This window comes from Pelodiscus sinensis, chromosome 8, assembly GCF_049634645.1.
Source record: "Pelodiscus sinensis isolate JC-2024 chromosome 8, ASM4963464v1, whole genome shotgun sequence".
NCBI classification, from domain to species: Eukaryota; Metazoa; Chordata; order Testudines; family Trionychidae; genus Pelodiscus; species Pelodiscus sinensis.
In genome coordinates, this window is record NC_134718.1 from 6713911 (window position 1) to 6739743 (window position 25833).

At 57.7% G+C, this 25833-nt stretch overlaps 1 protein-coding gene across 3 annotated transcripts in view; it reads left to right on the forward strand.

Moving 5' to 3' along the window:
• The window catches only part of CALY (calcyon neuron specific vesicular protein), a 28308-nt gene extending 3716 nt beyond the window's left edge, over window positions 1–24592 (forward strand). The window contains exons 1-5 of one of the 3 annotated variants that reach the window (XM_075934681.1): window positions 3710–3995; window positions 11802–11946; window positions 16666–16785; window positions 21688–21801; window positions 23402–24592. In XM_075934681.1, coding sequence (XP_075790796.1) covers window positions 11806–11946; window positions 16666–16785; window positions 21688–21801; window positions 23402–23605 — 579 coding nt within the window. In that variant the 5' untranslated portion in view covers window positions 3710–3995; window positions 11802–11805 and the 3' untranslated portion in view covers window positions 23606–24592. Of the gene's footprint in view, window positions 1–3709; window positions 3996–7313; window positions 8043–11801; window positions 11947–16665; window positions 16786–21687; window positions 21802–23401 lie in introns of those variants that run through there. The other 2 variants (XM_075934682.1, XM_075934680.1) reach the window with 2 other exon arrangements.
• The last annotated feature ends 1241 nt before the right edge of the window (window positions 24593–25833 follow it).

Sequence of the window (25833 nt, forward strand, 5' to 3'; positions counted from 1 at the left end):
GTAATGGGGCAGCGATAGCATGGCCTGTGGCTGCAGAGTCGGGATTCGGTGGCCCCTCAGGGCCGTTCTTTGTTCGACTCATGTCGTTTCCCCCCCTCGTGGGAACGTGGCTTTGCTGATCGGCCTGGGGAGTCTGGGGAGGGAGGAGATGTAATGTTCTCAGGGCAGCTCTCTCTTCACCGTGGGGGCTGCGTGTTTTCACGTGGCCGTTGGCTCTGGGGCTCGCTGGGCTCTAGGGCTGCTACGGCCAGAGGGGGCAATTGTGCCCATCAAGTCTGAGCTGCTTGGCCAGCTCCTCTCCAGGCCTGCCGCTGGAACCAACACAGGCCGTTTTAGGACAGGCGCCATCTTTTTGAGTTACTGGGGGGGTGCTTGGCCTCTGCTCTGCCTCACGCCCAGCCCCTCCTGCCCTCTCCTCTGAGTGTGTCCCACCCCCCGTCCTCCTCTTCCTCCTCCCACCTTGTTCTATGGCAGAACAAGGAGCAATGGTCTCAAGTTGTGGTGGGAGAGGTCCAGGTTGGATATTAGGAAAAGCTATTTCACTAGGAGGGTGGTGAAGCACTGGGATAGGTTCCCTAGGGAAGTAGTGGAGTCTCCATCCCTAGAGGTGTTTACGTCACGGCTTGACTGGCTGGGTTGACTGAGTTGGGATTGGTCCTGCCTAGAGCAGGGGGCTGGACTCGATGGCTCCTGAGGTCTCTTCCAGCTCTATGGTTCTATGAATCTCACCAGCACCTCTTGTAAGCCACTGACCAACAGAGCTGTGGCAGTGGGGAGGAGCTGAGGGGGGAGGGGCTGCTGATGGGTGAGCATCCTCAGAATCGATGCCTATGGGGAGAAGAGACCCGACCAGCACTTGGCAGGAGCCCTAGTCTGGGACCTGAGGCTGAGATGGACGACGTCTCTGCTAACGTCACACACATCACGTGGGCCAGGCCGCGACTGCCCCATTGGTCTGCTCCGCCTTGGCGTCCTCCCTAAAGAGCCACATTGATTACAAATAGCACCCCCCTCCTGCAAGGATTCCGTCTTCCTAGTCGTGAGTTGCCCCTATGAATATTGTATGAGCTGTGCTCACCGAAAGGGCTCGAGGCAGGAACTTGAAAGCTAGAGAACTTGATCAACGAACATAATAGGCCTGTGACCGTACTTCAAACGCGGCTCAGCCCCAGGGTAGCTGCGCATAAATTTGTGCGAAGCAATCCCAGTTCCTGTTTGCTGCGCGCTCCGATCTTTATATTTAGCTCCTCGCCGCCGTAACGTGTGAGGGTTTAAAAATACGATCGGCGTTGGCATTCTGGCGAGAGGAGTGACTGGAATAGAGATGCAGTTATGAAATGCGAGGCCTAGTTTTATAGTCTCGAGGCACCGCGAGGCGCTCCATAGTTCAGGAAGAACTTACATGTCATTCTTTGAGGAGTGAGTTCTAAACTGCCGAACCTGTCACGGCTGGAGTGATTCTCCCTGTGGCAATTGCTGCTCCTGGACGTGACTGGCTTACCCCTGCAGCTCCTGAGAGGCAGAGCAGGGAGTCTCCACATGCTGTCCTTGCCTGCAGACCCCGCTCCTGCAGCTCCCGTTGATCAATAACGGGGAACCGCGGCCAGTAGAAGCTGTGGGCTCAGTGCCTGTAGATGAGGGGCAGCACTTGGTGCCATGGAGTCATTGCTGTACATGCCAGCTGCTTTCAGGAGTGGTGCAGGGCCAGGGCAGGAGGAAACCTGCCTTACCCCCACTGCTCAACTTGGAAACCATCTCAGTTAAACAGCCCAGCCAGAGCCTGCCTCCTGGACCCGTCCCAGCCCTGAACCTCCTCCTGCCCCAGACAGGAGTCCCCCTGCTCCCAACTCCTTCCCAGAGCTTGCACCCTGAAACCCCTCCTGCACCCCAATCCCCCACCCGGAGCTAAGCCAAGAGCCCCTCCCACACTCCAAGCCTTTTGGCCCAAGACCAGAGCCTGCACCCAACCCCTACCCCAGCCTGGTGCAAGTGAGTGAAGATGGGGGATGGAGTGAGCAGGGCGGGGCCTTGGAGAAGGGGTGGGGCAGGGGTGGGGCCTTGGAGAAGGGGTGGAGCAGGGGCGGGGCCTTGGAGAAGGGGTGGGGCAGGGGTGGGGCCTTGGAGAAGAGGTGGAGCAGGGGCGGGGCCTTGGAGAAGGGGTGGGGCAGGGGTGGGGCCTCAAAGAAGGGCGGGAAGAAAGCGGGGCAGGGTGTTTGGGTGTGAGGTAGATTGGACATTGCACTCCAACTGAAGAAATGATCTCGTGGTTAAAAAGGCTTGGGGCCGCTGTGCTAGGATATGGATGAAAAAGTCTGGCCTGCACCTGGACCAGCGTGATCAGTGACTCAGAAAGAGGTCGTGCCATTTTTGACACGGAGCGCCCCTCCCCCTCCATTTTTGCTGCGTTCCTCTACTTCTCATGGCTCACATGTGCCCGGCGACGTGTGCTCAGCATTTCTGCCCGTGTGCTGTGTGGTGTGACGACACGCCAGCTGCCGCGCAGCGTCTCAGTCGTGGCTGTGAGGCCTGGCTGGGTCTTGGACTGCCCATCGAAAATGTGTCCCCACGACAGGGTCATTCCAGGGTTCCCAGGGGAGCGGGTTCCATCTGGTTCCAGAGCTGGGCGGTACGTGAGCTAAGGAATCTGAATGAAATGCACGTCGAAGGGGAGGTTCATGGTGCGTGGGTTTTGGGATGCTAGTGCCTGGGGGGGGTCAGAGATGGGGGGATGACGGTGGAGCGAGACTTGATGGTGGTGAGAAAACGGGAAAAGGAGCGATTCATAGACACCAAGGCCAGAAGGAGCCATTCTGACCTCTCCGGGTATGTCAAATAGCCCCGTAGCCCAAGCACCGGAGGCCTGAGTCAGCCGTCCTCGGCCAGCCACCGGTGTCCCATTGTCATGAAGACCTGCGCTTAGCCTCTCCTCCTCGCTAGCACAGGCTAGAGGTTCCCCTCCCCGCCCCCTAGGGATGCTCGCCTCCTGTCCAAGCACGAAGGGCTGAGCGGAGGCAGGCTGTTAGGGAGCCACGCCATGGAGGGGGCTCAGACACAGCGCCAATGTTAGCAGCACCCGTTCCACGGAAGCCCTCCCCGCCCTGCTCTCTGCTTGGCTTCCAGCTCCCCAAGCCGCAGACAGGAGTCAAGGGGCGGCCGTGTGTGCTGAGGGGGTGGAGACCTGGGGTGAACCCCGGGATGGCACAGGAAGGGGGAAAGGACCAGCTCACACAATGGAACTGCTGGGGAGGGAAGGGTTGAGGTTTTTTTGTTTTCCAAAGCCAGGAAGGGCCACAGCAAAGAGCTATGTGGAAACCATTGCAGGTTGCCGCGTCCGCCCCCTCGCACTGCTTCCAGGCAGAGAGGCGCCCGAGGCCTGATGCGAGAGGGAGGGAAGAGAAGGGGACCCTGAGCAGCAAGGTTCGTCCCAGGGCAGCGAGGGGCCACATCGCCGGCTGCCACCCGGCCCACAGTGGAGCGGGCACACGGCAGGGCCCTGCAGGAGCAATGTTCCCTCTCCTCTTTTCTGCCCACGTGCGGAATAATTTTACGTGCACCCAGGCATGTGCGAATGGGCACCACCAGTGAAACCAAAGAACCTAGGGTGGGCAGGGAACGCTGCTCAGGAGGCGAGGGACCAGCCCTGCTCCCAGAGAGTGCCGCCTGCAGCAGCCGTGCCGGGGGGATGAGGGTGGCGCCCTGCGCCCACCCTGGCTGGAGCCCTCTGGCCCTCTCAGGGCTGCCCGGCCCCTGGAGGGGCGCAGCGTCCAGCCGCAGGGACGGCCCGGGGGTGCGGGAGGGCAGAGCCCCGGCCCCTGGAGGGGGCACAGAGCAGTCCCAGCCCCGCAGCTGTGGGGGGCGCGCCTGCTCTTAACGCGCCAGCCCGCGAGTTCTTGCCTCCGCCCCGGGAACCCATCGCCTAGGTAACCGGCTCCGGCAGCCCGCCCGCCCGCGCCCCGCCGCGCAGTCCCCGGCAGCAGCCTCGCCGGCAGAGCAGCGTGAGTGGCACCGGCTCCTTCCCCGCAGGCCGGGCGGGGGGTGGCCCCGGGGCGCCGCGTCGGGGGCCTGCGCCTTGCGGGGCTGGACGGGGCGCAGCGCTGCAGGGGGCTGGCCGCGCACGCTCCGTGCCCCCCAGGGGTGCAAAGAGCCCCCCCCCCGCCGCGTGTGGGGCTGGCAGCGAGGGGGGGCAGCCCCGGGGAGGGCGAACGCGGCTCCGGCCCGCTGCGCCGTGCGCCCCCCTGCAGAGCCGGAGACGCGGGGAGCGGGGGAGCCTGGATCGCGCCTCCCGGCAGCAGCCGCTTGGCTCCAGGCCGGGGAACGGGCGGGATGTGGGGCGTCCTGGCCCAGCCCCCCCCCACGCGGAAGGGCTCGGGGGGGGGGGGAGCTGGCGCAGGCTCTTTTAGCGGGTGAAATGCGGAGCGCGCCCCCCCCCACTGCGCACGGGTTTGGGGGGGTTGCGCAGGAAACAAGCCGCCGCCGGCGCCCTGCGTGTCCCCCACCCGACGGGCTTCGGCCGGGGCCGCATCTTGCTCGTGCTTGGCGCACCGCGGGGCCGCTGGCGCTGGGGGGGGGGGGGGGTGAGAAATAACCCGAGCGCCCGGGTTTCGCGTGGGCCGGTGGCCGGGTCTCTGGTGCAGGGGGCTGGGCCGAAGCAGCAGATCCAGTCCCCCCCCCCCCCCCCCGTCACTCTCAGCCATTGTGCTAGGGTTGGAGAAGTGCGGGGGGGGGGGGGGGGGCAGCACTGTGGCAGGTGCATGGAAAAGGAGCCATCTAACCGCCTGTCTGGGCCCCCAGAGCCGCCCTGTTCTGTGCCCTGTTCGCAGGCTTGGGCCCGTCACCCTTCCCCCGTCTTACCGCCTGTCTGGCCTCCGGAGGAAAGCTGTCACCTGCAGGTCCCCGAACCTTTGATGTAGTCAGGCAGTTTTGGAAAGGCCTGGGGCCTGGCCGGAGGCTCTCTGCTCCAGGATAATGGGGCATCTCTGCCTGGCCAGCCAGACCCCTGGCCTCTGGGCACCACCAGAGCCAGCCTTTGTCACAGGTCTGTTCTGTGCAGAGTGGTGGCTGTGATGCTCTGGGACGCCCCAGCAGGGCGAACACTCCACGTGTGTGCATAGCTGAGCTATGTGACCCCCTGGTGGGTCGCTCAGGCCTGGGCTCCAGAGATCCTGTTGGTTTCTTTGCAGGCAGCCTGGTGCCTCAGGACACTGGGGCCTGCCCCAGATGCCAGATTGTCCCTAGGGGCTTTGGAAGCTGCTTGTAGTGTTCAGAGCTGTGAGGCCCTGCCGCCAGGCACCCCATCCCCTCAATGTGCCACGGTGCTGGCCATCGGCAGGCAGATCCCAAGGCTCTGCCTAGAGCCCGTCGCATCAGGGAAGTGTTCTCAGCCATGGTCATTCATTGTGCCAACACCTCGGCCAGCTCCCCTCTGCCCAGGGCCTTTTCTGGGGACAGGGCAGGGTGGGGATGGGCATGCCAGGGAAGTAGCCCTGTGGAGGGCCTTTCACGTCCGCGTGGGCCCAGTGGCCTCGTTGTTGGGCAGTTCTTGGCAGACGTTGTATCTCGCCCACAGCTAGCGCTTGTCCCAGTGGCTTCAGCTTTTCCTGCTGTGCACGGCTCTTCCTCCCCAACTTTGCCAAACGTGCCAGCTCATAGGTGCACTTTGCACAGCAGGTAAGATGTCACCGAGGCTGGCGGTACCGCGGCTCCTCAGAGACAGTTTTCACCAAAGGCTCAGTGCCTCCTCCGTCCTTTCTTCTCCCCACCGCTGCCTAAAAACGATCAAGATCCAAGTAAAAACGAGGGGTTTGTAATCAATCAGGGCGGGGATGTTGCACAACCCGTATGTTACATAACGACGTGCACGCCGTTGGCAGACGCACTCCAGTAATTTCTGGTGGGATGTGGATGTTTTAACCACAGCTCTGGAGGCTTAACACACAAGGTGGAGCATCCATACAGCCGATCTGCTCCTTCTTTGGCCGATAACGGCAAATCCACTGGAAGCGCGACTTCCTTTCTTCCATCGAATCTGGCACTTTACAAAAAGGAAGCCGGTCTCCTGTGCTGAGTATTAACCGCGCGGCATTAGGTGAGAACCACCATTTGACTTTGCGAGGACTGCTGGAGTGACAAGGCCCTGGTAACGGGCAATTTAAAAAGTGGGTGGGGGAGAGGGGTTAAAAGATGTTCTCAGCCATGTATCTCCGTCCCTGCTCTAGGGTTGCCATGTTTGGGAGAAGGCCTGTGGAACGATCTCGACCCACTTCCAATCGTACTATTCTCTGCATTTCCATCCGCTGGAGGAGTTGGAGGGGGAGGCCATGCTACAGAGGCTGGGAACTCTGACATTGCGATTGGGTAGAGTTTTTGGACTCAAACGGCACCTCCCTGACCTTCCATTTGCTGACTCGCCGGCGGAATTGCACATGCACCCCGACCTCTGGGGAAATGTCCCCAGTTCTCGTCTCCGCTCCCTTGTTTAGAACGGCCGGCACGGGAGGTAGACGAAGCATCTGCCCATCAGCAGCCTGGTGTGTTCCCCAGCTGGAGCTGGAACCCAGAGACCCACCGTCCTGCGAGGCGGGGTGTGCAGGCCCCATGCTCACTAAGAAAAGAGCCAAGGAAAGATGGCTGGAGACGGGGTCTCCAGTAGTTGCACCAGCCAGAGAAGGGTCCACAGTGCAAAGAGACCCCCTTCGCCACTGCCTTGCCAATCAGCCTCCCTGGGCTGGGAGTGGGATGTAGAGGCTGTGCCCGGCTCAGACACCTCCTGGGCTTTGGGCAGACCACATAGCTCTCTGCATCATGGGATGGAGTGACCAGAGGCTTCTGAGCCAGTCCACTGGACGTGGGGTGTGGTCAGACGCGGCAGGGAGCCGGGGACTCCGTGGGGATAGGCCCAGTGCTGGGAACCAGCAGCTACTGGAGACCCCTGTCTCCGGCCATCTTTCCTTGGCTCTTTTCTTAGTGGGCATCGGGCCTGCAAACCCCGGCTCGCAGGACGGAGGGTGTCTGGGTGGCACCCTCGGCATTGAACTGGGCTCTTGGGGATGGCTGGCTTGGCCTGTGGTCTGCAGGAGACAGGGCCAAGTTAACTCTCCCTCCTCCTTCCCCCACTGCCCGGTGGCATCTGCTACCAGATAGTCTCTGAGGAGTTCGCACCTGGCTGGAGACTGCAGAGCCTGCCTGCTCTGCTGGCGTGAGGCTACCCTGCCCCTCCTGACAGAGCAGGCTGGGGCCTGGGCCGGGGTGGGGGTGGCTGGAATGTACCTTTCTCCAGCCATTCCTGGTCCCCAGAGAGGTCCCAAGTGGCTTGCTCAGATCACCTTTGCCATCCTCCCCAAATCTGCCTGGGCTGGGCCTAGGCCCGGGGAGTGGAAGAATGACTTAGAGGAACCCCCCAGGCCTTTCTGGGATCCTCCCATGAGTGCAGTTGGGCTGGACTTGGCCATTAGCTGCTGTTCCATTAGCCACTGTCCTTCTGCAGTTCCTAGCCAAGAGCAACCACGCCCGTGTTTCTCAGGGAGGGAAGCTACCACTGGAGGAGCCAGTCCTGGGACGGGGTGGATTCCCCTTCACTGGGGTCGGTCAGTCAAGATTGCACATCTCTTCGGGAGTGACGGGCTCTGTGCAGGGTTCCTGGGCTGAGGTTCTCTGCTCTGTCCTCTGTGGGGGGGTCTCATGGCCACTTCTGGCCTTAGGCGCTGCCCGTCTCTGAGTTACCAGTGACGAATGTGTCCTCCCTTTTTTGTTCTTGAGCTGTTCACAAGCTGACCCTGATTTCTGAGGGATCCTCACAGTCCTCTGCTAGCTGTTCTCTGCAACGCTGTGTGCGATGGCCTCGACTCCGAGAGAAACTGGAATCAACATACCTTGATTCGAACTTTGGTGCCATCCCCCCAGCTCCCACCGACTTCCCTTCCTCCTCGAGAGGAGTAGGTGTACTGGCGATGACGGGAGTGCCCTCAGCATTCGATTGAACGGGTCTTTATTAGACCCACTAAATCAAACGCCAGAAGATCAACCTGTGGAGCGTTGCTCCGCCGGTAAGTATAGATGTGGCCAAGTCGCACTGTGTTGTTTCTGCTCTTTGGAAACCGTAAGCTCGTTTGACTGAGAGAATAATGAATAAGCTTGGCCTTCTCATGCACAAAATGATTTGTGGACCCATTTTGATCATTTCAAGCTTTAGGAATGTGTGTAGAACATGCTAGGGCCATTTGGATCTTTTCCTAATCTGTTTTGCACGTGAAATCGTTTTATACTTGGCTCTATAGGAGGACCCCAGATTTTGAAATAGCTGAGGTCCTTCCTTCCTGGTGGACAGAGAACAAGTATGTATTTGCTTTCTAAGAATTTTTTCAGCCTTTCCTCTTCTCCTCCTCCCCAAGAAAGTGGGGGCCATGCAAAGGGCTCACCTCTTTTATTCGCACATGAAAGCTCCTTGCCAAGTGGTTGTGCAAACAGGCTGTTCAGACAGAAACCCAAAAGGGGTCTTGATGCTATTCAGAGCAAACCCCTCCTGGAATTGAGCAAAAAGCTCTGTGGCTCCCCTGCCTGGCTATTCAGTCAGCTGGAACATCTTATATGTGGGGTGCTTGACTCTGGTGTCGGGCTGGTCTGATCCTGCAGCCGGCTGCACCTTGTTGAGCAGATGCCAAACCCTCAGGCAGGAGGTAGCTTCCCAAATCGATTTCCTTTGGTTCTGGTTCCTTTTTGCCTGGAAGCTCTGCAGTCAGCGAGCAGCTCTGCCTTCACGGAGAGAAGATTCCTGGGACAGCCTGGGGCGCTCGTCTTGCGCCGCCTCACTTCAGAGTAATTTTAGATTTGGTCTCTGCCCTCTGCCTGTTCATAACAGGGCTGAGGGGCAATTTGAAAGCCAGGACCTGTTGTAAAAGGAGAGAGCTCAGTTGCTTGGTTTAAGTTGCTCTCAGCGAGACACAGATTAACCTTCGGCGTCGAAAGCACGTCTGTGCCGGAAGGCCATTGTCTGCATCCAAAGGCTGCCCCGAACGGTTAAATTGCTGTTGTTAAGCTGTTGCAGCCACCAGCGTGGACGCACTCGACTCAGAGACAAGCGGCTCGTGTGTCACTTGATCAGTGGGGTTTCTGGGTGGCTGGGGATTAGTCGTTCCCAGCACCAGACCCTGACACTTGCTGTCAGTGCTGGGAACAGCGGGAGGCTGCTGGCTCTCTCTGGTGCGGGCTCTGTTGAGCTACCTGCTCTGTCAGAGCCAGGGGGCCGACAGGGGTCAGTTTCCTGGTGGCTTCGGTCAGCACAGCCATTAAAAGTCCTGTCAGCAGTGCCGTGGGACTTAGGTAGGTTCGCTACCAGCCCTGGCTCCAGGAAGCTCCCAGAATGTCCGGCCTTTCCCTTCTGCTCCTGATCTGAGGTGCAGCCATGGAGGGCTTTGCGCTCTGGTCCTACCCCAAGCACCGGCTTTGCAGCTCCCATTGGCTGAGAACTGCAGCCAATGGGAGCTGTAGGGGCGATGCCTGAGGGCGGGTGCACAGGCTGCCTGGCTGCACCTCCACCTTGGAGCCGGAGGGAAATGCCAGCTCAGTGCTGGCAGCGTGTTCCACCACTCCCCTCAAACTTGACAGAGCCTTCTGTGCTCTCTGACAGTCGAGTCACACCCCAACGACGCTGTTAGTGCTCTGCAACAGCCCAGTCACACCCTGACCACACTGTCAGTGCACTTGGATGCGCCCGTCACACCTGACAACAGTCAGTGCTCTGTGACCATCCAGACACACCTGACAACAGTATCCGTGGTCTCTGACCTCCACAACACTGACCACGCTCTCTGATGCTGACGTCACACCTGGCAATACCGTTAGTGACCTGTGACGTCCGGTCACACCGCAGGGATGCAGTCAGTGTTCGCCGACGTTCCAGTCCTGTGCTGACAGCACTGTTAGGACTCCCGGACAGTCCAGCCACACCTGGAACGCTTTGTCCGGCTCTGGTGTTGATCCGGCCTGCTGACGGGAGGGGGCAACCAGGTGATCACCACGACTCCTCCTGGCCTGGGAATCCACAGGCCCGAACGCACCTGGCTCCGAGGAGAGCAGGGCGCCAAACACTGACCAGATGAGTTTTTCTGTCTGTTTAAGGAATCGGCCCTGGAAATCCCCGTGTCTCACTCTCTGGGTGGCGCTCGCCGGCGACCCCGGCCCTCCCTGTGCTGTAGGCTTGAGCAGGGGCCCAAGGCAGGAGCCGTCACTTGCTCATAATACGTCAGGCTGCGTCCACGGCGCAGGGGCTGTTTATAATTGCGGCGTACAAGGGAGGAGCGAGGGTTGTGACAAAGAGCTCGGAAACAGAAAGAGCAGGTGGGCTGAGGGCAGGTTTCCCGGTGGTGCAGGGTACCCTCTGGAAGCGGAGCTATCTGGTTCATGAGGGGTCCCTGCTCCCGGCGGGGGACGCTGTGCGTGGCTGGGTCGCAGGGAGCACACGCGACCCCAGAGGTGAGGGGACCCTTTTTGCTGCTCCCATTTCTGAATAATGCCGTAAAACCACGCTGACAATGCAGCCAAAGCAGAATGTCTGAAGTCCGGCTGGAAGTCAGCCATTGCTTAGACCCACAGCTAGGCACCTGGGGCAGAGCCAGATGTTCAGAGTTCAGCATCTGACAGCTCCTGTTTAAAGCACCCACGTCGGGGGTGGGCAATCATTTTTGCAGGGGGGGCCACTTCACGCATTTTGATAGGCGGTGGTGGGCTGGCTCTGGCCCCCAGAAAGGGGCGGGGCCTCAGGCAGAAGGGGTGGGGCCTCAGATGGAAAGGGGCGGGTCCCTCTAGTCCCAAGCAGAGTATATGAAGAATCCCGGAAGAGGCTGAGCAACCTCTGTAGTTAAGCGCAGAAGAGTTTCCACTCGCTAGACAGGCCCACATCCCACGAACCGATCATCAGTGAGCTCAGCGAATTCACCTCTCTGCATGGGCTGGCCCTGCCCTCGGAGCACCTGCTACGCTCCAGCTGAAAGCTTGGCCTGCCAGCTCGGGTATCTCAGCCTTCGCTTTCAAACCATGTCAAGCCCCGCTGGTGGCGAAGGAAAGTCTGAGGCTGTCGGATGGGTTGTGAGACCCCGGCACATGCAGGGTTCCAAGCTGTCGTTTGGCTCTGGCTAGGTCAGGGCCGCGCAGGCTGTGCCGTGTGTGTTTATGGCTTTGAGAGAGATTTTTGGGAGGCTCTCCCAAATCCTCAGGCCTGGGTGTTGGACCAGTAGCTCATGGCAGGAAGCACCAGGGGGCGCTGTTGCACATTCTTCTCAGCATGCCAGCGGTGTTGGGTCGCGGAAGGAATTGTTGTCGTCCCGCCCGTGTTGCGGTTTCTTTTCAGGGGAGCTGTGGCCAGCAGCAAGGGGTGGCGGGTTTGCTCTGCCCCAGTCGCTCCGACTGGACCACTTCTGTGGGCTACTATTGCTCTCCAAGATGGGCTCTCCGGCCCCACCCCTTTTGCCTGAGGCCCCACCCCTTCCACCAAAACCCCGCCCCCTTCAGCAACCTCCCCGCCATGGCGCAAAGCCCCACCCAGCCTCAGCCTGAGCCCTGACACTTGATTCTTCCTAGCCAACCAGAGGTCCAGGCTGCTGTGCTGTGGCCCCAGCCCTCCTGGCCAGCCAGATAGCAGAGGCAGTTTGAGGCACTGGGTGTCAGTGTCACACACTGGGGCCGTGGAGCTGGGAGGGGAGGTGGGGGCAGGCGGACCCTTCCAGTGCAGTACAGAGCCCCGAGGGATCCTGTCCGCGGCTGCCTCTGCAATCTGAGCAACTGTCTGACCAGTCTCCTCTCCCTCCCAGCACCATGGTGAAAGTGGGCAGCAATGTGTGTGAGAAGCCGGGCAAGGAACAGGGCGCCGGCGGGGACAGCGACGACAGCTTCGACAACATCCCTTTGATAACCCCGCTGGACGTCAGCCAGCTGCAGCAGCCCTTCCCTGACAAGGTAATGCCGGCGGTGCCCAACACCAAGTGCCCGGCCCCTCTGCCCTTGCTGGAGGGAGCAGGGTGCGGGCAGCCAGGCCTCATGGTTAGAATGGAGCCCGAGATGGGTCAGAACCAGGACTCAACCCAAGAGCCCACTCTGGAGGCAGAGTCGGGTGCCAAGAGGGAAGCCAGAGCCAATCAGGGATCAAGCCAGGGTCTCGGAGCAGGGCCCTGGAGAGGCGGGAAGGCAGGAACTGGGAACAGGCAGGGACCTGGGATAAGGAGGACAGACACCGGGGCAGGCGGGAGGGCAGGGGTCAGCTGTCAAGCCAAGTAGGCAGGGTCCGTAGTAGCAGCCAAACAAAATTCCTCTGCTTGCTCAGACAGTTTCCTGGTTTAAATCATTTTCCAGCCAGTCCGTGGGGCTGGACGTCTCCCCTTCCCTCGGGAGCGTTGTGGGGCGGGCACTGTGTGCGGCACAGCTCCACGCAGGTGACGGGGTCCTCATCTGAGCATGGTGCGGGTGCCCGGGCTCCCCCCCTCACATCATGCCCGCTTCTAGGGCATGAGCCAGGTTTTCCAGGGTGGTTTTGAGGGAGGCGTTTATCAGGTCAGGCGCATGGACCGTCTCCACCTGGTCGCAGGAGCGCTCTTCAGGTCTGTCGCCTTCCCCCGTTCCCAGAATAACAGAGGCCACCCCCTCCCGGATCTGGCATCCCGGATCTCATGTGCAATATGCTCACGCTGCTGGGGAGGGAATTGGCCCTGACTGCGGCCTTTTGGGAATGGAATATGGAAACCTGCGGGTGTGCAGAGAGCATGGGGAAAATCTGCGTTAATTAGCTGGGGAACTTGGCAGAGACCAAGGAACAGGCAGCCCTGTTTATGAGAGAGCCTGTCGGTGTTGATTTCCCACTGCCAGCCGTAGCTTCCAGTCTAACGAAAGGGCCGGCCCCTTCTCTCATCACCAGTCTGTCTGGTGTTTGCGGCTCTTCTCGGTGTCCTCCAGGCCAACGGTTGGGTCATCTTGGGATGGCTGTATCTGTGTATCCAGCCCAGAGCTGCCGGGTTGTGGGAAGTTGCAGGTAGCTCTGGGGAGAATCAAGGGTGGGGCACGCAGTTCGGAAGACAAAAGGGCTTGGCCCCAAAGACGTACCCTGCATTATTGTGCACACACTCTGCCTGCCGTACGAGCAAGGGCCAGTCGTGTGGCTGGAAATGTATGTGGCATCGACACTACAGATCCAGGATGATTGGTTCTCTCTCCGCTCGATAGTTCTCCGAGGGTGGGAGGTGGAGGCGAGGCAGGACCAGCTGCCCAAAATCTGGAGAACTTCTCGTCAGAAGCAGGAGATAAATTGCACAGCCTGGTTGGGGACAGTGCTCCGGGTCGGCCATGGAGGAGGACAATTGGTTCACTCAGAGCCAGGCAGTTTCCTGGGAGGAGGGTTGACCACAGCAAGGAACGAAGCCATCTTTGTGAGGCGATCCACCGTTGTCCAGAAGGTCACGAACCCACTAGAGTTCGATGACAAAATCTGAGGCAGTGACTGTCCAGGGCTCAGGCAGAGTGTGGAGGAGTTGCTGGCATCCCAGGGGACTCCTGTGTAGCGTTTTGGAACAGATGTTTACATTGCGCAGGCCTACGCCGTTGCCCACAGGTGAGGCCGCCAGAAGACACATGAGTTGAGGGACCAAGTTTTAAAGCCACCAAAATACCTGCCGGGAGGGAGTCAGGACTTCCCCGTTGAGGCTGGGTGGAACATTTATCCACCGTTTTATGTAGGCGGGACGCTGCACTCGTAAAGTTATGAGGCTTGAAGCTGCAGGAGGTTTGGGGTTCAAGTCCTGTAGGTCAGTGTAATATTTGCCCTTCCAGGACTAAGTGTTGGCCTTGCTATTTTTCCTGAATGATCAGCGGTCATGGAATCAAAGAGAAAAAAAACCCGACTGAAGTCACTGGTTCGGGGTCTTGGCCCTGCTCAGATATTCAAGGTTCTCACGATTAGGGTACACCTGGCCAGGATACCGGGCCCCTTCTAGATAGCGATGCCTCTCTTCAAAAGCGGTCTTAATTGCCAGGAGCTCTTTGTTCATTGTTTGGCTGTGTGGGCGTGAGTGTCCTGGAGCAGGAGGAGGATAGGGATGGAGTAGTTGTTGCGAACACCACTTGGAGATAGCACGGCTCTGCTTGCCGTTTTGGGCATGTCCGTCGTGGGGAGAGGTGTTGGGGTGGACCAGTGTGGGAGCGGAGGTAAAGGTGAGTTTGAAGGCCGTCTGGGCCTTGGGAGACCAAAGGAACCTGGTGTTTGTGGAGCAGGGCAGTGCGAGGGATGATACTGAGCCACCGATAGACATTCATGAACCCCAGCAGATACTGCAGTGCACAACCTGTGTTCCCTGTCGGCTGAATGCTTGGGCGGCTGCCCAGGAGAGATTCAAATGCCCCCAGCTGATTAGCTGAGCACCCACAGCCGGCAGTGTGTGTTTCTTCTGGTGGTGCACATCCACACGAGCCTGGGTGCACATAACAAAATTTATTCTGCACACAAATGGAAAAAAATTAGAGGGAACATTGACCCAGACCTCACTTCTTGTCAGAACAGGGGTTGGGTGACGCTGCAGACTGCATCAGCCAAGGGCTGTGTTCATGTGGTGTGAGTATGGCCCAGGAGGGCTGGAGGGCTTCCCTGATGCTGTGACAGTCTGCAGCTCCCCAAGCCATGAGGACCCAGCGTACGTCAGCATCCACCCCCCAGGGTGATGACATTGCTTGTGTGTCTGTGTGTGCACCCTTGGCTCCTCGTGTCAGTGGCACACACACAGGAGCGCCTGTGTCAATGGTGTTGTCCGTGTGTGGCGTTGTGGACGGAGAGCTTTGCCTGGTGCCCGGGTCTGTAGCGTGCAGTGTGTTTACGAGCTCCATGCGGCACAGCTGTGGCTGCTGGATCCGGCTCTCAGCTTTCCCACATCCTGAGATTGCGGGTCAGTGACTTGGGATCTGCTACGGCAGCGCCCTCTCTGGGGCCTGGGCACCTGCTCCTTGTGGTGGGTGATGCACCCTTGCGACCACCTCTGCGGGAATTTCCCAGCTAGGGGCTGACTTAAACGGATGGGGTTTGCCAAAGTGCCATAAAAGCCGTTGAAAGTCCATGGGAGCAGGGGTGTGTGTCTGGCTGTCCCGTGTGTGTTTGAACATCTCCCCACGGCGGTACATGTGCCACTGGGGTGCTTGCCTGGATCCCCCCCACTCGCTCCGATGGCACCGTTTGGAGGCGCCCTACGCTGTGTAACCACGTCCGGAGCGAATGTCCCGGCAGGCAGCTCTCCATGGTGTGTTCAGGCGCAGCGAGGGAATGTGCCTTTGGCTTGGATTCCTCTGTGGGGGCTGTGGGGGCGTTCCTCTGAGATCTGGCCATCCTGCCTGGCTCTCTGTTGGGCCTATGTCCTGGCGAGAGGGTGCCAACGCTTTCTTCACCTGCGTTAGCGTCTGTCCAACATTCCCCGCAGGACGCTTCCTCGCCGGCCATGGCTGGACAGTGCATGGCTGCCCTGCTGGGGACTCGGTGTGGCTACGAGGCATCCGGTGCCACCAGGCGGGTTCAGAGAGCTCTTTGGGGTGCCTGCTGTTAGATGCCAGTTGTTACCCTTCTCCCCCATGGGCTGGGGGAATCCCTACCCTCTGCTCCTCACAGAACCGCACTCCCTGGCAGAGAAGGGGGTTTCCATAGTTACCTAGAGTGCGGTGATGCTTCAGCATCAAGAGGCTGCAGTCAGGGCTGCTGGGCCCACTGGGTTCCCCCTGGGGATGGGAAATCCCATTGAACGAGCTAACCGGTTAAACGTGCTGCTCAGTTGGTTCATCATCACGGCTGGACTGGAGCCCCCTTGCCCATGGCAGGCGTTGGGGGGGGGGGGCGCTCCAGCCCTTTCCAGTTAACGGTGAACTGACCAGTTAACGGGTTCAGCGTTCTCATCCCTAGTTCCCACAGGTGCCCCTCCAGTGCCGATGCCCAGGGCCTGCTCGCTCGGCTGGCCAGTACGGAACGGGTGGCTCAGGGTTAGTCGCTCTGGGCACCTCCCGATGCCCAGACAGCCGCTGCTGTGAACTTGCTGACACCCAGCCCCTATGAAAGGGCCCCAAGTCGGGCTCCCAAGTCACCTGCGACAATAGTGACCGTCCTTCCTGGCTCCTGCTCGCCCCCGCCCAGCCTGGCTCCAGCCGGCCACGCTGCGTTGTCTCTGCACCCTGCGCCGTGCCGGCAGCCAGCGCCCGCTCTCACGGGGGGGTCTGAACTGCGCCCGGCATTTGCAAACAGAGGGACCAGAAGTGAGGCTCCTAAATCCACCCCCGGGCACGTGAGGCGGAGACGGGCAGCGATGCCGAATAACCGGCTCTTGCAGGCTTCATCCCATGTGAGCAGGGGGTTCACAGCCCCTCGGGCCACCAGCCCCCGTATGGAGTGAGGTGCCTCGCTGCAGGCGTCCACACCGGCAAAGGTGCCCGACCTGCACGGCTGGGGGGATTGGGGCAGGCAGTGGGTTGCTCTCTCTTGGCCTGAGCGGTGCTGCCCTCGGCCCCCGAGCAGCAGCGGTTGAAGGGTGAGGAGATGCCCAGGTGCGGCCCAGACCCCTTCTCCCAGCCACCGGGCGCTCAAGCACCAGCGGAGTCGGTGCGGCTGGGTGCCTCTCCCAGCGGTCGCGCCCGGCGGCCGCTCACGCCCTCCTCTTCCCACAGGTGATCGTCAAGACCAGAACGGAGTACCAGCTCCAGCAGCAGCAGAAGAGGAAGCTCCATGTCCCCGGCGTTAAAAAGCTGAACATTAACCTGTACGACGAAGTGTCGGAAAAGGTCAAGGTGAAGCAGCCCCCGCCCGGCCTCCGCAGGGCATGTGGCGGGAGGGGTGGCTCTCCCGTGGACACGGGGGATCCAGAGTCACTCAGCCCAGCCCCGCTTGAGCCAGGAGACGGCCACCTCTGTCCTCAGGGGAGCCGCCCGGTGCCCTGCAAGGACAGTGCGTGGGCCGGTCTGTGCTCTCCGCAGGCGGGAGACTGTGCCTGGGGCTGACGGAAGGGTTGTCAGTCCGACAGAGAGGCCAGGAGGAGGTGGCTGGCATGGGAGTTCTGAGGTACAGCCAGGAGGCCCTGGCGTTGACTAGCAACCGGGAGGTCACTACAGGAAGTAGCCCATGTAGCGGAAAGATAGGGGGCTGCTCCCTGGAACCAGGTCTGTTTTTATTCACACACCCCCACACACACCTGCACCATGGAGAAGCGAGAGGGAAATGGGGCCTGCTGGGAGGGGGAGACGGCAGGGGAGTGGGGCTGTGGGGGAAGGGGCAGACTGAGACGCACCGGGGCTGAATCCTCAGTGTTCGGCCGAACCCAGCGCCAGAGCTGGGGCGTTTGCCCATCCCCTGAGCCCCTCCACCTCGGGCCTGGGCATGTTGCCGGGCCCGGAGATCCCTGTACTTCATTCACCCAGGCTCAGAGGGATGGCATGATGGAGCCCCGAGGGGCGGGGGTTGGAGCCATTTCAGCACACGGGCCGCGAGCACCTGGCTAGCTGGTCTCGCTGCTCCGGGGTTATCTGGCTGTCCAGAGTCTTCTGCCCGCAGGCCGTTGGGGGCCCGAGGCCAAGCGTTCTGTGGTGTCCCATTGAGCACAGCCAAGGCAACTGCTCCGAACAGCGGTCCCGGAGCTGTCGGGCTGCCTAAGAGCAATAGCGTTCCCTTGGGGTACACGAGAGACGCACCCTCAGCCAGGGCAGGAACCAGACGAGACGGGTCAGGCAGATCCCTCTCTTCCTGGGCAGCTTATTCCAGACGTGTCCGTGGGGGTTTCTCGCCCCTCCGTCTGCAGCCTCTGGTCCTAATGGCTTTTGGGGACAGATCTATGGGCCAGGCCACATCCATAGCTCGCAGCATCAGGGCTGCACCTGTGCAGACTCCGCCCGGTCTCAACCTGACCTCCACTTTGACCGCCACCGGTCAGCTCCTGCAGCGTGGCCTGAGGGTGGGTGAAGCTGTTAGGGGCAGATAGCCGTCTCTTTGTATCCCTCGACTGAGCGCCCTGTCTGGAAACCAGCCTCCTGGTGCATTTCCTTCGCCCCTCCCCACACTGCAATTCCCCTTCTCATCTGCGGGAAGGGGGCAGAATAAAGAGAAGAGCCAGAAGAAGAGAATGAGCTAATGTGTCTCTAAGGAGTAGATTCACCTAACCGAGGAGCAAACCCACCTATGTGCATAATTGTAGGGAGATGACAGGGCATCCCTGCAGAGGGGAGTGAAGGTTGGTTGGATGCTTTTCCAGGCCCTACTTCTATGGAGGGATTTCTGTTAAGTTACATTCCCCCCCCCCCCCCGAATTTCCTGGGTTTATAACACTTATCTGCACCCTCCCTGTACTGATTTTACCCTAAATCACTGACCTGTATTCTCAGCCTTTACTCCGCCTCAGGGTCTCTTTTGCTCTGCCAAACTCACATCAGTTTGATAGAACATTGCCAATAGCTGGGTTTAACCTCGGTTCTTCAGCGGGAGCCCAGGCACTAGATTTCAGTGGGTTGTAGCGACGTGGGAAGTCTCCAGAGCTCGGGCGGCTCTCTTAAGGCCGTTTGGGACAAGAACGCGTCGGCGGCTGCACACTGCGCTTTCTAGAGGACCCGTGTGGAGTTGAATTTTTACTTCCATGCTAATGAACGGGTGCTCTTGTAAATTCCCGGGCAAGCTGTCTGGTATGCAAAGGCCGAGCGCTGAGGATACGGTGGCCCGTGTTTCTCTGCTAAGGGTACAAAACTCAACGCAGTCTTAACTGTGGTGTCGTGACTAGCATCTGCATGGTGCACAGGAGTATTCTGTTCACTGGCCTGCTCCTAGAAGCCCGGTAAAACCGTGGACTGTGGCCTCGTCCCCTGCCCCCCTTCTCTTTGTTTAGGCATGTACCAGGCATGCACTGGTCACGTGGAATTCTTGCTTCCCACGTGGAGCTCTGTGACACATCTCAGCATCAAGTAAATAGCCCTGTGAGCCACCTAGCAGTCACAACGATGGGAATGGGCCAGCTGGCCACTCCCTAAAGAGACAGCAGGGACTGGATGAGAAGCCAGCGAGCTTCCTTGAGAAGTTGTTTCCAAGTGAGGAGCTAGGGAGTAGGGTTGACCGGAGGGAGCCAAAGTCTTCTGCTGAATCTGCGTGTGTCCCGCAAAGTTACCCCTGGCTCTAAGCTCCAGCTGCAAGTTCTCGCCACCTCTGGGAGCTGCCGCGCATCCCTGCTCGGAGCTAGGGGGATCGGTCCCAGAGCTGGGTGAAATTTTCCGGACAGAATTATTTTGCGGCACAGGGCAGATTTGGATCGACCGAAGCATTCTGGGAATTTGTGTTGACGTCACAGAATTGTTTGGATAAATAAAAATCCCCCAAAGTGGAATTCTGCATTTTGACGGGGACTTCAATTGTATTTTGGAAAAAAAAACACCTGGAAACGTTGTAAGTTCACCAGTGAAACGGAATCTTTAGTTGTCCTCGAAACCATTTTTTGAACAACTTACGTAGAACTCTGACTGTGCCCCCAGCTACGCTGTACGAGCCCAGGGAGTTTGCACGGGGCGTGAGAAGCCGGAGGCTGTCCCACGATTGGCACAGTCTGGGATGGGCACCGATGCCCCAAGAGATCCCTGTCTTCACTGATCACACCTGGGCCCTGGTGCTTCAGTGCAGCTGTAAACTGCAGCTCTCACCTGATGAGTCACGGCCAGAAATAGAACTTCCCAACCAGCTCGCCGGCCCCCGCAGGAAGCGTGTTGATGGAAGCAGAGCGAGCTCTTTGCAGCCACTCGGTGTAAGGCAAACATCCCACCCTGTGCTACCCAGAGCTGCCAGGTGAAACTCAGCCTGCCCTTGCACCTTTCTCTCTTCACCTCCATGCTGACTGGAGGCCTCTCCCTTTGCCAGCGGGCCTGATGTAGGCACTGTGACGGTGCCCATACTGTGTGGCAGCGGGCAGTCCCATCCCACGCCGGGCTCCCATTTCTCCCCCAGCAGGGCGTGAGTAATTTGCCAGTGACCCCACTATCTGCTTCTCTTGGGCCTACACACAACACCTCCCCCATGGCTACAGCAATAGCCGTTTGCTTCCCTCCAGAATCCATAGACCCAGAGGCCAGAAGGGACAGTTCTAACCATCCAGTCCGGCCTCCTGCCGGCTGCAGGCGAGCGAGCCCCCCTCACGACTCCAGCAGGCAGCCCAGAACAGGTAGTTGAGTGACAGCAAAGCCCTTAGCAAGAGGCATGCGTTCCAGGCTCCCAGCGGTGGAGAACCGCCCGTGGCTCTAGAACTGTCCCAGGGGCTAACTATCCGCGAAGGGAAGATACAGAAACCTGCTGGGGAACACTTCAATCTGCCTGGTCCCACTTGAAAAGATCTCCAAGTGGCTGTCTTGTTTCAGACCAATTCTACAGGCCAAATCCGCAGAGTGGGGTTGGAATTACAATTCATCCACAAATTCAGTTCTCACACCTGTGGCCTCAATCGAGCTAACGGGTGGCTGGGACATTATCATCCTATGCCAACAGCTCTTTGTCTGTGTAGATTCTTGCGTTAGTACCCTTCCTATCTAATTGCTATCCTGTGATCCTTATCTGCTTCTTTTATCTATCCAATCTTTAGGTGCTTATAGATTACCAGTTTTGCTTGTTTGGTTTTCCTTCTGATCTTTACATACCCCCTGCTTCTTGTTTCCCTTCCGCTTCCATTTTTTCCTCCCCCCTCACCCTTTTCCCCTATTTATTTTGGATCTGGACATCCTAAACTCAAAACTCCGGTCATCTGAAGAAGTGGGCTGTGCTCACAAAAACTCCTGATCCCATCGACATGTTTTGTTAGTCTGTACAGGATAAGCTAAAAAAACCAACAAATAGTCTGGTAGCATTTTATAGACTAACTCGGGCATTAGCTTCCGCCCACCGGATCTCGTTCTGCCCCTTTTTTGTTAGCCCTCTATTGTCAGAAACGTCTTCCCTAAGTAGACACTGGTAGACCACGGTCAAGTCTTCTCTTAACCGTCTCCTAGATAAGCCAAACACACTGAGTTTCTGTCACCTGTCACTGCAAGGCGGCTTTCCAGACTGGAATCGTTCCTGTTGCTCTCTGCTAACCCCTTTCCAGTTGGTCCGGGTGATCAGAAGTGCAGACACCAGACCTGCACACGCTATCTCGTGATGATCCCATCAGAAATAACACTGCCTCTCTCACTATAACGTCAGCGTGGACACCTGGGCTGGGTACAGCGTCACCGAGGCAGGGTATCCTCTCTTGTTATTGTTGTTGTGTGTGTCTTTTCTCAAAAGCCCAACAAATGTGAATGAAAAATTCATTGTCTTTGACGTACTTTGTGGGAAATAAAATATGTTTCCCGCCCAGCCCAACCAGTTGGGCTGTGAGCTCTTGGTTTTCGCAAGGCTTCTGATCCTGTCTCTTGTAACAGTCTCATACGTCTCTCCGTGTTGGCCAACAGTCTCTCCATATTGGCTAGTCAAGTGCCAGCAGCAAGCCACCCTGGTATGGGGTCAGTCAACTTGGCACGACATGCAGGGCGATGCTCTTCCATGCAGGGCTGGCTGAGTGACTCCATGCCAGGCAGTGGATTTGCGCTAGATCCCAGAACCATGACCATGGGCAGTGCCCTCCTCTTTCCACTGGGTGCTCGGTTGTTTTCATCTGAGCTCATACCATTTTTCTGGTTTCTTCCCGTTCCTTCCAGCTGACGGGGTTGATTCTCATCACGATGGCCTTCCTGGCCTGCCTGCTCATGCTGGTCATGTACAAGGCGCTGTGGTATGACCAGCTAAGCTGCCCAGAGGGCTTTGTGTTTAAGGTAAGATGACCCCTGTCCAATGTGCCCGCTAATGTTGTCTGCCCATGTGTGGAATAAATTTTGTTATGTGCACCAAGGTAATGTGCTGATGTGCACCATCAGTAGAAACAAAAAAACCTATACGTAATATATATATTTTAAAAAGTTACAATAGGGATAATTACTCCAGCCAGGACAAGTTAGGCATTTTGAAACTCACTACTCAAAGAATTAAATGTAACTGTAAGAGAGAACTAAAGGTATGAAATGCCCGGAGCAGTCAAAAAGCAAAAATAACACACTCCAGAAAAATAAAATCACAGAGAATATATGAGAATTGCAGGAAGTACCAAGAAGTAATAACAGCAGTAGTGCCAGTATGTGTGTGTGTGACAGAGACAGGGTGTGTGTGTGACACACACACACAAAGACTCTGGGGTTGTGTATGTGTGATACAGAGTATGTGAGACACACACACAGACAGAATGTGTGTGTGAGACAGAGACTGAGTGACAAAGAAGCAGCATGTATGTGTGACAGAGACCGTGTGTGTATGCGGTGGAGATGGTATGTGTGTGCATCACTGTAGACGGTGCATAAGAGGGTGTGTCCCAGAGAGACGGTGTGTGTGATTGAGATAGGGTGTGTATGTATGTGACAGAGATGGTGCGTGTGCATGTGTGTCACACAGGTGTGAGAGACACACAAAGACAGGGCATGTGTGTGACAGAAATAGTTCATGTGTGTGTCACCCAGGTGTGTGTGAGAATACATGGGGTGTGTGTGAGAGAGAGAGACACACATAAAGACGGGGGTGTGTGTGACAGAGATGGTGCATGTGTGTGTCACACAGGTGTGTGTGTGTGACAGACAGGGTGTGTGTGTGTGTGTGTGAATAGATGGGGCATGTGTATGTCACCTGTGTGTGTGTGACACAGACAGGGTGTGTGTGTGAGACACAGATGGGTGTGTGTGTGTGTGTGTGTGTGTGTGTGTGTGTGTGTGTGACAGAGGTGGTGCACGTGTGTGTCATACAGAGGGTGCAGGTGTGTGGGCGGGGGGGATGAGATACAGCGACAGGGTGTGTACTGGCTACCGGGGCGGTTTTTGAGGTTGTGCGCTGTCTCTGTAGGACACTCACTGAAAGCTCTCCGACTCCTGTGAGCTCTGTCTTCACTCCCCCTCCCTCCGTGGAGATGGGGTACACGGGCGGGGGACGGAAAGAGACAGAGAGTGTGTGTTATCAGGGGAGTACCAGAGGAACTGTGCTATCCCTGAAGTTAAGTCAATGTAAACAGATGCCGGATCAGCAGGCACTGCAGTGGGTGGAGCTAGCAGCATAGCTCCACCCACTGACCTGCAGTGGGTGGAGCTAGCTGTATCGTTTCTCTCGCCACCTGCAAGAGCACGGGCCAGTGCCGTTATTGGTTAAAAGGGCGCGTGGGCCCCGCCTGTTGTTAGCTAGGCCTCAGGCCTCAAACCAGGCCTGTGTCGAAAAATAACCATTTATGCACAAAGTTAACCAAACAATTTCAACACAGCCAATGTCACCTCCTCTCAGACCACGGCCTGCCAGCCAAAGGTCTCTCTCGCTGATGGCGTCGTCTGTCCCTTTCCCTAGCACAAGCACTGCACTCCCGCCGCGCTGGAGATGTACTATTCGGAGCAGGAAGCGGGCCCGCCAGGAAGTCTCTACACGGCCATTAGCCACTTAAATCCAGGCAAGAAAATCCTGCCGGAAATGCCTTCCCCATGGGTACCAGTCATTAATGCCTTGAAGGAAGCTGAGAAAGGCAAGGAAGATCGGTCCGGCATTCAGCAGTAAGGCACAGGCGCCGGACACACCTGGACAGTGGTTCCGGGCGTGCGCGTAGTCACTCCAAGGAGAGCAGTCACCCGTTCAACGTTAGTTTTGTGTCCCGAACCAATCCGCAAAAGACAATGCAGTGAGGGCTCCTAGCGCAGGAACAAATTGGTTTCTTTCTGGCCCAGAGAAGAGATTTTGCTCCATTCTGGGAGGTCCTCCTCCCCCAATCTCTTGAGCATAACAGTGTTGTCCGGACGGTTATTCTTTGCTTTTATTTATTTCTGTATTTATAAGGGGGTTTTTCCTGCGTCTCCGTGGAAAAGTTTGCGTCAGACTGAAGTAATACTCTTCTTCGTGCTAATCAGGGGTCAGCTTTTGCCTGCACACATTGCGTTAGCACCACAAGGACCTTTTGGTCCCTGGTCAGCAGTGTTTCTTTAGTGGTTTTTTGACATGGTGTTGCCAAGCACCCATGACCTTTTATATGTCAGGAGGGAAGAAACTAGACTATGGGCAAATGGCAAAAATAGCAACCTTTTAGAGCAGCTACGTGCTTCTAGGTTCTCAGTGCCATCTGGCAGCAAATGTTCACACGCCTTGCGCATTCATTTGAACGAGCTTTGAAATGTAATTTATGCTTCACTCATCTCAGTTGCAACTTGATCGCTAATCGCCAGGCTCCGTGTGACGCCATATAATTACATTGCTGCTGGCTGGGGTAGCTTTTCGGTGTGGTCCTTAAGACAGCCACAGGTCTGTGGGACGGGGGCTGGTGTGAAATCATTGTGCCACTCTTGTTTGCACCGCCTGTGCGTGCGTGTGTACTTCCGCTTGTAGGCCCTCGCGCTGCGGAGCAACATTGGCAGTTTTACCCCACTTTGTACATTTTTATAGTGATTGTGGTCTGTCGCCTCGCAACATGGCACTTCCAGGTGTCTCCAAATGTGGGAATGTGGGGAACAGCAGCTTTTCTGTCAGCAAAAATAAATGTACCTCTTCACCCTGGCTCCTTCCTTCTTCTCCCGGCTGTTGTTTATTTATTTAGAGTCTTTCTTTGCAAGAGCTCAGCAGTGCTGACAGCTGTTCCAACCTCAGCTGCCTAATGGGAGTGGAAAAGGTGCTAATCAAATTCACTGTCACCGCAGCATTGTCAGGAGTCCGGCACGTGCATTGCTCGGGTAGGGGGGAAACTGCCACGCAGCTGAATAGCAGCAGAGCTTCCTGGCGGTTGAGGCCAGAGGGAGCCATTCTCAGCGCCCCGTCTGACCTCCTGGGAGACTCGCCCTGTGACACTAGCAGCCAGCCCTGCCCAGAACTCCTAGCTGAGCTGGGGCGTGTGACGGGGGGCAGTCACAGAAGACCCCTTCGGGCTGCTTTCCGGTGTGCTGATAAAGCCACTGATGTTCACCTTCTTGCTCTCTGGGGCTCCTCACCAGCCTGTCCTGCTGGGCCAGATCTTCTCCCCAGCCAAGGCACAGAGCTGAGATCATCCCCACGCAGACGCTGAATCACTTCAGCTCCGAGGAGAATGCAGTTCTGGGCACAGCATCCAGGAAACCAACCGCCAGTTGGGATCAGAACCCCAAATAAATCCGTCTGGCAGTGTGGGAGAGTTTCCCACATCGAAAGCCCATTCAAGCAAGAAGCCTGATTAACAATGCAAGGAGGGTGCCCACCCTGATTGCTCTGGAGACCACACCCCAGAGCTACACTCCTGTGGATTTATTGAATGAGGAATCAATAATCCACTACAGGGTTAAACTAGAGGGGAACGAGCTCTCTCACACGCACACACACTCATGCCCTCAGGCACTCACACACTTAAGCAGGCAAAAGGATGCGGAGTGAGCCAAGGCCCATTGATTCCGGAGATTTACCTCTAGCCATGGATTCCAGCCAGGAGCTGATCAGAACGAGGGCTTCTGTCATGGGCGCTCTCCTTTTTATTGGTGCCTGTCAGGCTTGCAGGGTCCTTCCTCCACATTGGTCAGCGGGGAGCATGCTCAGTCCTCCCTCGATCCTGGTCCTTTGTTTGCTTAGAGCAGCGGGGGGAGGGGTTGTGTCTCAGTGATTGCTTTAAGTAGTCATCACCTGGCTCCGCGTGTCAACCTTGCCGTTTTCCTGCCCACGCGCGCACACAGCCTCCAGGAGCTTCAGGGGGTAGCCGAGTTAGTCTGCACAGCGCTCATGATCCCATCGACATGTTTTGTTAGTCTATAAAGTGCTACCAGACCATTTGTTGTTTT